The 11,309-nt window shown below is 42.9% G+C and overlaps 1 protein-coding gene across 3 annotated transcripts in view; it reads right to left on the bottom strand.

The window, feature by feature from the left end:
- ZNF318 (zinc finger protein 318) overlaps positions 1-8,716 on the bottom strand; it is a 33,091-nt gene extending 24,375 nt beyond the window's left edge. For 2 of the 3 annotated variants that reach the window (XM_043591475.1, XM_043591477.1), the window contains exons 1-2: positions 8,152-8,711; positions 5,470-5,621 (exon numbers count right to left, since the gene is read on the bottom strand). In XM_043591475.1, the coding sequence (XP_043447410.1) occupies positions 5,470-5,621; positions 8,152-8,607 (608 nt within the window). In that variant the 5' untranslated portion in view covers positions 8,608-8,711. Of the gene's footprint in view, positions 1-5,469; positions 5,622-8,151 lie in introns of all 3 variants that reach the window. The other variant, XM_043591474.1, reaches the window with a different exon arrangement.
- Between the last annotated feature and the right edge of the window lie 2,593 nt (positions 8,717-11,309).

Here is an 11,309-nt window from a genome sequence, read left to right on the forward strand (position 1 = left end):
GGTCAGTTAAGCATCCAACTCTTGATTCTGGCTCAGGTCATGATCTCATGGTTCGTGAGATCAAGTCCTGCACTGGCTCTGGTGCTGGGTGGGGTGCCTGCTTAAGATTCTCTCTCTTCCTCTCCCTCTGCAACCCCCTCTCAAAATCATTAATCCATAAATGAAATGTGAGAAATATCAGGCCAGGTCAATAATTTTCAAGCTGTGTTCTACAGAGACTCTTAAGAGTGCTTAGGAGATGCCTAAAGGAAGGACATGCTAAGAAAGCAGAGCCTGCATGACTCTGGGCCTTCCACCTCACTGAAATCATACTGGCCCCAACTTTTACTGTTTTAATGTAAAGTTCTGTATAATATTTGGAAAAGAAGTATTTCACTGTGGGGAAGATTTTTTTTTTTAAACTACTGAGCTACCTAATTGGCACGATTTTCTCACAAGTTTTAGAAGATTCTCCAATGCTCTGTTTTGCTAGGTCACGTATTAAAAACCATAAAATCCCTTTACAGCCTGTTTTGTTCTCTCTTTTCTACTTTGCTTGGATATCCACAAGCACTCTGCTAATCCTGGGTCTATGAAAAAGTATGGAATGATTTGGCTCACTATATATTTTTATTTTCATAGAAATAAAATGGTCTTTAAAAAAAAAAGAAATAAAATGGTCTTGGACCTTTGTGGCACAAAGATAAAAATACAGGATGGGACACCTGTCCTTTCAGCTCAGAGCTCTTTATAACACAAAATCGTCCTAATCTTTTTGGGTACTATGGTCACAGAGTTTCTACTGTCCAAAAAAGAAAATTTCTGATTCAATCATAGATAGAAATAAAGATCCTCCAGCACTCTAACTTTTAAGTAATCTGAATGAAACATTTACATGTCATGGCACCTGGGTGGCTCAGTTGGTTAAGCATCCAACTCTTGATTTCAGCTCAGGTCATGATCTCACAGTTCATGAGCTCAAGCCCTGCATTGGGCACTGTGCTGACAGTGTAGAGCCTGCTTGGGATTCTCTGTCTTGCTTTCTCTCACCATCCACCCCCCGCCAACTCCTGCTTGCACGTGTGCTCTCAAAAATAAACATTTTTTAAAAATGTATGTGTCATTCACACTCCACTCACATTGGTGTTTTCTAGTTTCTAGTATGTACTTTTGTGTTTTGTAGAGTTTCTGAGAAATAACTTTTCTTTGATTTTGTTTTTTTTTTTAGTTGCTTTCTCTGGGACTGAGCAGAACATCAAAGAGTTGCCTTTTCTAGAACTTTGTTCAAAGTTTTAGACCTGGGTAACAGCTATAAATAATTTTACGAAAGACTACCATAGATAAACTTTATCACTTCCTCTAAAAGAATGCCACCCATGAGAATCCAGGTTCCTGTTACCCACCACCTCCCCAAGAATCTGGGGAATTTTGAGGTCTCGATATAGTATAAAATAGGAAAAATTGGAATGAATCAGGGATGATCTCTGAAATCAAACATAACTAGAGTAATATATTTTACTCTATGGGTTTGTCAGCCATGAACACGCCTATTTTCAGGGAGGAAATGTCCATGAGCCACTCTATTATTACAACACCATCTACCATGAAAAAGTCTCTGATTGTATTAGTGTAGAGGAAAAAACACAGGCTCCATGGGGAGTGGCAAATTCATCCATACTTCCATGTTCAGCTCCCCACTAGAACTATTACATATCACCACCAAATGGCATACTAGCTCAAGATCTAATCTAGCACTAAATATCAAGAAGCTAGAAATAATGAGATGACTCCCAGACAGTATCAATCCAGACTTGTAACCTTCAGCAAAAGAAGGCAAAAACAACACAATGAAAAAAGGTATGTTAACAGTTAAAAGAATAAACTATCATATGTATATCATGCATATATATCATGCAATACAGAAATCATTGATTTCTATACAGGCAGAAATCAAGATGCTTATTAGAAGCTCATGTCTTCCTTCCCCAGGTCTCCCAAAGGATAAGAGAAAGAACTGGCTACGGTAAAAGTGAGCCCTAAAAAGGGTCCCATCCTCTGTAGCTTAGAATAGTCCAGGGACAGACTCTCTCTGAAAGTTTTAGTTAAGTCCAACTCTTTTCTAAGGTTTTAAATAGTGTATAAGGTCTATCTATTTAAAAAACTGACAGGGTGCCTAGGTGGCTCAGCCAGTTAAGCATCCGACTTTGGCTCAGGTCATGATCTCATGGTTTGTGAGTTCAAGCCCCTCATCAGGTTCTCTACTGACAGTGCATAGCCTGCCTGGGATTCTCACTTTCTCACTCAAAAATGAATAAATAAACTTTAAAAATAAATAAATAAGTAATTGATTGTTGGATTGCTGGATGGGGACATGGGGGCTCACTGTATTATTCTACTTTTTTTTTTTTTTTTAAGCTACTCATGAATTGGTCAGCATCTCATCTAGCAAGTAGATGGGAGCTCCCTCTCTGTACTTTTGTATTTATGAATTGCATTAAACAAGTAAAAAAACATATAACATATACCCACATAAAACTTTGTACACCAATGTTCACAGCAGCATTATTCACAATACCCAAATAGTGGAAACAACCCAAATTTATCCATCCAATCATCTCTGATGAATGCATAAACAAAACACATACAATGAAATATTATTGGTAACAAAAAGAAATGAAGTACTATTATATGCTACAACATGAATGAATCTTGAAAACATTATGCTAAGTGAAAGAGGCTAGTCACAAAGGACCATATATTGTATGATTCTATTTATATGAAATGTCCAGAACAGGCAAATCTATAGACAGAAAATAGATTAGCGATAAGCTATCGCATGTGGGGGGGGGGGGGGGGGACAACTAATAGCTAAGAGTGCAGGTAATAAAACTTTTCTAAAATTAATTGTAGTAGTGGATGCATAACTCTGTGAACTCAGTGACTAAAAGTCACTGAACTGCACACATTTTTTTTTCTTTAAGTAGGTTCCATGCCCAGCATGGAGCCCAGTGCAGGGCCTAAACTCACAACCCTAAGCTCAAGACCTGAGCTGAGATCAACAGTTGGGTGCTTAACAGACTGAGCCATCCAGGCACCCCTGAACCATACACTTTAAAAGGGTGAATTTTACGGTATGTGAATTATAGCTCAATAAAGCTGTTAAAAAATGTATATGATTAAGAAAAAAAAGAAGAAAAAAGACCCTGTAGAGTCCAAACTTCCCATTCTTCTGCTCTGATTCCCTAAAATGCCTGGAGAAAGCTCTTTGCTTCTGTCTTTTCCCTAAGGCAAATCAGAAAGAAAAAATTCTGCTCTTTCAACCTAAGTCAGGGCAAGGAAGAGTTAAGATAAGAATTTTGTGACTGCAACGTGCAGACTACTTTGTTAACAGGGTAAACTGAACTCACATCCACAAGTCTTTAGAAGCTTAAATTAGAGCACGTGCGCTCTCTCTCAAAATAAATAAACTTTACAAAAAAAAAATAAGGGAAGAGAAAGATTATCAGGGTCCTAGGAAAAGTTTATTTTTAAAAATTTTAAGTAATCTCTACACCCACAACCTGGGGTTCGAACTTAACACTCCCAGGAACAAGAGTCCCTGGGAATGAAAGTGGCATGCCCTAGTGACTTAGCTAACCACGTATCGACAGGAAAAAATGTAAAGCACCTACATACAAAGGATGGAAATGGCCTGTTTCATTAGCTGAACTGGATACACTGTCAGGAGACATCATGAGAATGCCAGTGGTCCTATGGCCTGGTATTACTGGACAGTAATTATCCACACAAACCATATAGAGAAAAAATACAGGGGACAAAACAATATAAAGAATGGGTTGCTACCTCCTTTTATTATTATTTTTTTCCTTAAGTAATCTCTATGCCCAATGTGGGGCTTGAACTCATGACCCCAAGATCAAGAGTTGCATGCTCTACCAACTGAGGCGCCCCCGATAGCTCCTTTTAGAACCTTAGTCTCATTTTCTCTAAAACAGACTTGTCTCTCTGAAACACATGATTCTGGGAAGACAATTACTATCCCAAACTCCCTAAAAGGCAATTTTTAATTTTTACAACTTAAAAAAGGACAATTCACTATCTGAAGCACACGTGCATAACGAAGCTTATAGAAAGGGGAGGTGACAAGAGGAAATGCTATAGTTATCTCAAAACCTTAACAAGGAAGGAAGAGAGTCACACCTGGCACCACCTACTCAATCATTTCCCAAAATAGAAGTAGCCAGAAGGGCAAGGGCTTTTGCCTCAATTAAGGGATACAGTCACATAACTTAAAGCCCTATGTTCAGAAGTTTCTTTTTTTTAATGTATTTTTTAATGTTTTTAGTTTTTTTTGAGAGAGAGATAGAGCATAAGTGGGGGAGGGGCATAGAGAGAGGAGACAGAATCTGAAGCAGGCTCCAGGCTCTGAGCTGTCAGCACAGAGCCAGACGGGGGACTCAAACTCGTGAATCACAAAATCACGACCTGAGCCCAAGTCGGACGCTTAACCTACTGAGCCAGCCAGGTGCCCCATGAAATTTCTGTCATATGACACAGAACTCTCCTGCCTTGGTCTGCCACATCAAATTGCCACTGGAGCTTTGAAGTAAATATCACCAAAGAGTAACACTGGTCTTCAGACTTCCTGCCCAGCCGTCCCCCACCTGTCTGCCTATGTTCAGTGTACCACTACATGGACAGTCTCAGTTTGAAAGAATATTACATTGACTTGTTGCTACTGCTAATCATTTGTGAAAATTCCCAATATGCTGGGCAGAGACCACAACAGACATGGTTCCCAGCTCTCAGAAAGCACTTTCCCTGTACTCCCATTCTTATTTATTTACTTTTGTGAGGTGAAAAACACCTAATGTGATTAGTTAACTTCCCATGTGGTGATGTTCCTAATACCTAAGATCTACATTTAATACTCTGTGGAGTGTATTTGTCTGCCCTCAGCATTCAATAGTTGCAAAAACTGAAATTAAACATTTTTAAAGAGCTTTAACTTTTCTACTAACGCTTAATATACTTAATATACTGAATTTAGATACATGTTAGATATGAATTTATCTAAAACCTTTCTGAATCTATATTTCAGCCTGACCAAGCTGAAAACGCCATTTAAAAAAGATTTCCTATTTTGTCCAGAACTTTCTTTTGTAGAAAGGATCCTAGTTCCAGTACTTTAGAATCCTTACCATCTCAATTGTTTACGTATGTCCTGTTTATGTCCCCTCAGCCTTCCCCTTTCTAGATGGACCAGGATGACATTCTAAAGTCTTTTCTTCTATGTAATTCTTTCAGCAACAGAGTCTATGTCAATACACTCTTCCCACTTAGAAAGCCTTTTCCAATGCTATACTTTGTACTGGACACAGGGTGTAACTTCAATGCTGGCACCACTCTTTCAAATACATTATTCAGAAAAAAGCAACTTTTCTAGCTTCAAGCACTATTATAGTGTGCCCTACCCCAAATGAAGCCTACCTGTCCACGTCCTCCAGATTATCCACTGGTGACCCCAGTCGATCACTAAGCCGCCGCCGTTCTGGTATGCCAACACAGAAATGGTCATTGCCAACAGTGATTCTTAAGCTCTGTTCCAAAGAAGAGTCAGAACGCAGACCAGGAGAGCGTCTCTACAAAAGTAAAAGATAATGTAATATTCTATAGGATCAAGACATCCCTATACCCAAAAATGTACTCCTCAGAGGTCATAAAATTGTCACCCAAAAAGGAGAGAAATGACTATGGTAAGATACTACTCCAAAAATAAAGCATGTTTTTAAAAATTATCATTTTCTTAGATGAAAGACCACACTTCCAAGCCTCCCAATCAGAGACCTCTCATTCTTTCATTTACTAGTACTGGGCATGGGACTAAAAGAGTAAATTGAGTCTGTTCTCAGAATCTATACATTTCTGGTGAAGTAAGCAAGTAACAGGTTTTGTGTGTTTTTTAAAGTACTTCTGATAGCAGTAAGTGCTATAAAGTCATTAAAAAGTGATAATATGAAAGAGATTAGAGAAAAGGAACTACTTCAGATAGGATGGTTAAAGACAGCTTTTTCTGAGGTGATATTATTTCACCTGACCCTTGACTGATGAGATGTCAGCCTTGCAAACAGATGGAAGTATGTTTCTGGCAAAAAAAACAAGCTGTGGAATGAGCTTAGCATGTTCTGAGTAACAGAAAGACAGCCAGTGTGACTGTAGCAAAGTGACAGAAGAGAGGAAATTTGGATTTTATTCTTAGTGTAGTAATAAACCACAGAAGGAGTTCAAGCATTAGAGTGATATGATCTGACTACATTCTTCCTCCAGATGCTTGCATTGCTCCTACTCTCATCTCATTCAAGTCTTTATTGAAGTCACCTTCCCAAGCCTTCCTTGGCTACCCTATTAAAAATGATGAATTCCTTTCTGTTTTTGTTTTTACTTAGTACTTAATCCCACTTAATATGCCAAAATATTTTACTTCTCTTATTGTCTGACTCCCCCTGGTAGAATATAAGCTCTACAAGGGCAGGGGTTTTTGACCGTTCACTGTTATATCCCCAGTGCCCAGAACAGTGCCTAATATGGTAGATATTGAATAAATACTTCTCAATTGTATAAAATGAAGATTAACAAAAATTATCTTGATTGCTAGGTACAGAATAAACGAGGTGGTAACAAGAATGGAATGTAAAGGAAACTAAGGCAATAATCCACTCAAAAGGCAATAGGGCTTAGACTAATGGCAGGTGGACAGTTTGGGGGATGTATCTTGGAGGCAGAGCTGACATGTTGACACATGGAGTGAATCTGACGGCTTAGACTTGGGAGAAGGGAAACCATCACTATCTCTGGCTGAGCAATGGGTGATGTCACTGACTTGAGAAGAAAAGCTTGGAGCATTGAAGAAAAGGGAGGCTGTGGGAACTAGTATTCAATTTTCTTTGCTTCCTCTGTAGAACTTCTTGCTTCCTCAGACTATAGCTGCTCAGCTGTGAAAATCTTAAGATAGTGACAAGTCAATTCACCTACGACCAGAGTACCTAGAGCACGTCAATACTCTTAGAGAGCCAGCAGAGAAAACAGAAACTTTGTCATGGGTTTTTTTTTTTTTTTTAAATTGATGAACTGAAAATAAAAACAAATTCCAAAACACCAGTCCCAGGCCAGAGGCAGTTATGGTGAGGGGTCAATATTATGTCTAAACTTCTATCTTTTTTAAAAAAGATTTTATTTTTAAAGTAGTCTCTCCACCCGATGTGGGACTTGAACTCATGACCCTGAGATCAAGAGCCCTAGGCTCTACAAACCCAGCCAGCCAGGTGCTCCTAAACTGAACTTCTTAACCTCATGTCCCATCCCTTTAGCAGGGAAACATAACCGTTAAAATTATGGATGGTGGGAACCGGGTACGCATGGACTGAATCACAGCTACACCGCTTCTTAGTTGTATGACATTTTTTAAAGTTGCTCAAACCTCTCTGGATACCTCAGCTATTCAATAAGACAAAATTTTAACTTCCTCGCCTCAAAGGGTTGTGAGTGTTCAAAGGAAATGTGTAAATGAAGGTCGAAGCATAATCCTGCCACATAACTCAATAAATGGTGGTACTTATTAATGACTGTGTGTATGCACAGTTCATTTCGGAGCAGCGCCAATTTGCTAACAGTTTACACTCTAGGTGTCTTCGCTGATGAGGTTTAGGCAACCCTAACTGGCCACAAAGACATTTCAGCTTCTTTTCTAAGATCCACGGGGCAGCTCAGGTCTTAAGGGGATACCAAACCACGCAACTCTGAGGGAAACATCGACTACTGAACAAGTACCAGGCACACAGTTTGGAGGACATTCCCCTCGCCCTGGCAAACTTTTCCGCATCTCACCCAGAGTGAGACAAACAGCCTATTCCTGAAATGATGCACTGCCTCCCGAACCAGGCGCCCGTCTGGGTCCCGAGTCCGTTATTGTGTAAAGCGGCTCCCAGGGCTGACGGGGAACCTCCAGGTTCGGACGTCGCCGAGGGACCCCGAGGGGGGGGGTAGAGGGCCTTCGATCCTGGGACTCTGGCCTGGAGGCCTTGGGGCGCCTGTGCTGCGGGCGTTTCTGAAAGCGGGAAGCCCGGGCGAGGGGGCTAGGGTATAGAGGGAGTCCCGGTCGAGGGGTGGGATTACCCGGCTGCCGCTGTCGCCTGGATGGTCTCCACGGCCGTCCCGGGCGAAGTCCGCGCGGGACTCCCCGCGGCTGCTGCCTCGGAAACCGGCCGGGCCCGGCGGGAAGAGTCGTCGGCCCCGCGGCGGCGACGGGGAGCCGCGACGCGCCCGCGGCGGGGAGGGGGAAACGCGACGACCCCGCGGCGGGGACGGCGAGGCCCGGCGGCCGCGGGGCGGGGACGGGGAGCCACGGCGACCCCGCGGCGGGGACGGCGAGGCCCGGCGGCCGCGGTGCCCTGAGGGCGAGCGGGGACGGCGAGCCGGGTTCCGAGACGAGGAGGAGCTGGAGGGCAGCGGCGAGGTGCGGCGAGCCGGGCCTGAGGAGGAGCCGGAGCTGCGGCCGGTGCGCGGGCCGCCCCCGCCGCTCTCTTTAGGCCGGTGCGAAGAGACGGAGGAGCGGGCGCCGCTGCGGTACATGGCTCCGGCAGCAGCAGCCACGGCAGCAGCTCCGACCGGGGGGCGCCCTGGACGCGGGGCCCCAGCGCGCCGCCGCAGCTGCAGCCACGGCCGCCACGCGCCGCCCCCGCAGCCGGAGCCGCCCCCTCCCCTCGGCCCCGCGCCGCCGCTGGGGCCGGCCGAGCGCGCGGCCGCTGCTGGCGGTTGGAAGCGCGAGCACGCGTCCGACACACCCCCCCGCCCTCCGGGGCTCCCCGCTCCTCCACTCAGGGAGCGGCCACAAGAGCCTGAAGTGGGGAGGAGCGCAGAAGCCCGAGCGAGGCAGGGCGAGGGGAGGGGAAGCGGACGCGCGACCTGCGCCCCGTACGCTCCGCCTCCGAACCTGCAAGATGGCGGCGGCTGGGCCGCCCACTTCCCCGTCCCCCGGCGACCACGTGACTTCGGGAGCCTCCGCGCAGTTAGGCCCGGGCGGAAGAGAGGATTAGCGGGAGCTGAACTGGCTTTTCTGGGGTTGCTCGAGGCGTAGGGTGACATCTGGTAGCATCTTCGCCCTTCTCCTGTCCCCCAACCCTGTTACTTTATGTGGAGACGATAAGTGGTTATAAGTGATGGGAATATAAATAAACCCAAAACGTTAGGTATGGAGAAGGTTATGGCACTTAGTGACCACCAACGCCCCGGACCCCACAGAAGACGCATCATTTTACTTTCCATTTTATCTGATCTCTGTCGATTGAAGTTGGGGACGGAGAAATGCGGAATGGGGACGGGTTTGGGGGGCGAGAGTCAAATCCAAAGCAGACATCAGAGTAAATTGTTCTTTCAACCAGAATTCATACGGTCATGGGGAAGGTCTCATTGCCAACGGGTCCATATCATGACAGGAAGACTGGAGAGTTTTTTGAGCGATTCAGATCCTCCAATCTAGGACCAGAATTTTCCTGGACACCTGACTGTAGTAGTCCCCAGTCTCAGGGCCTGCATACTTAATACAAAAGTCAAGAAGTCAACACATGAAAGAAGAAAAACCATGGTCAAAACAGAAAAAAAAGTTGACCTTAACCAAACTCTTCCAAACAAAACAATGCTTTGACAGTTTTCATCTATCAGCTAGAAACACAAAATGTGAAATTGGTATGAGAATTAGACTTCTGATTCCCAAGCAAAGGCAGAACAAAAAATTTTAAACATGAAAGATTTCTATCTTCTAATTCATATATTACAACATTAAATTTAAAATATATCCAATTTCATGACGTTTGCTTATATCATAGCTCTGTAAAAATAAATTTTTTACTAGTTAATTTCTCTTGCACTCAGCTTAGTTCCCTCCTTAACATTACAAGCTTGCTCCCAATAGGCATTTGAATTTTTGATTCCTGACTTTTGGGTTTCATGGCTTAAGGTCTTCATCATGTCAAGGTTATTAATGTATTCTGCATATTTTTTAACACTTGAATGATTTTGTTTTCCATATTTAGTTTATCTGGGATTTTACGTGTGAATTCCCCCATAATCAATTCATTAAGTTAAAATTTAAAATTACTTTTCACAGGTAACCAATTTTGTTCAAAACATGAGTTGGGATTACCTGTATAGTGGGAAGTAAGTGTGAGGGAGTGAGTTACCCAGCTAATGAATGAACCTTGCCAAGTGTTCACCATCCACGACTCCGCCCATTTTCTTTTCTTTTAGTTGTGTAATTTAACAGTAAAGAGATTTTGTTAATGGGATTTCCTTGTGAAAAGAAAACAAAATATCAGTATTGATGATGGAAGTAAAAGAAAGTAAAGCAGTCTGAGAAAGCAATGGCTCTTAACCAGAATATATGAGTTATTCATATATTACTCATTATTCATATTTCACATATTATTCATTATTATTCATGAATTCATATTATTCATTATTCTTATATTATATTATAACCATAATATATGAATGTAAGGTTTTTGTACAGTTTAGAACATATTTCATAATGTGTGCTGTGCAGTAGAGACCTCTACTCAGAGATTTGATTATACCAGCTAAGTAGCATAAAAGACTTGTCAGATTGAAAATGGGGAAAATTCCTGCTCAGACTATAACCTAAGGCCCGTTTTTTTTTCAATATATGAAATTTATTGTCAAATTGGTTTCCATACAACACCCAGTGCTCATCCCAAAAGGTGCCCTCCTCAATACCCATCACCACCCCCCCTCCCTCCCACCCCCCCCCATCAACCCTCAGTTTGTTCTCAGTTTTTAACAGTCTCTTATGCTTTGGCTCTCTCCCACTCTAGCCTCTTTTTTTTTTTTTTTTTTTTCCCTTCCCCTTCCCCATGGGTTTCTGTTAAGTTTCTCAGGATCCACATAAGAGTGAAAACATATGGTATCTGTCTTTCTCTGTATGGCTTATTTGACTTAGCATCACACTCTCCAGTTCCATCCACGTTGCTACAAAGGGCCATATTTCATTCTTTCTCATTGCTAAGGCCCGTTTTTTAAAACAATAAACTTTAAAACTGCCTCTGAACAGCAGACAGCCCAGGTAAAATATCATAAGAATGTATAACTGCTTCTATGTATGAAATGTCTCTGAGGCACAAGTCACAAGACACTTAAGCTTAAGTTGTCTTCCAGGAACTAAGAGGCCCACTTTCATCCAGTTCAGACGGGTCAAGACCCTCCTACCCGAAGGTGTGTGGGGCCCGCACAAATCTCCATAGGTGACATTTTGATGTCAA

Source organism: Prionailurus bengalensis, chromosome B2 (assembly GCF_016509475.1).
Source record: "Prionailurus bengalensis isolate Pbe53 chromosome B2, Fcat_Pben_1.1_paternal_pri, whole genome shotgun sequence".
NCBI lineage: Eukaryota > Metazoa > Chordata > Mammalia > Carnivora > Felidae > Prionailurus > Prionailurus bengalensis.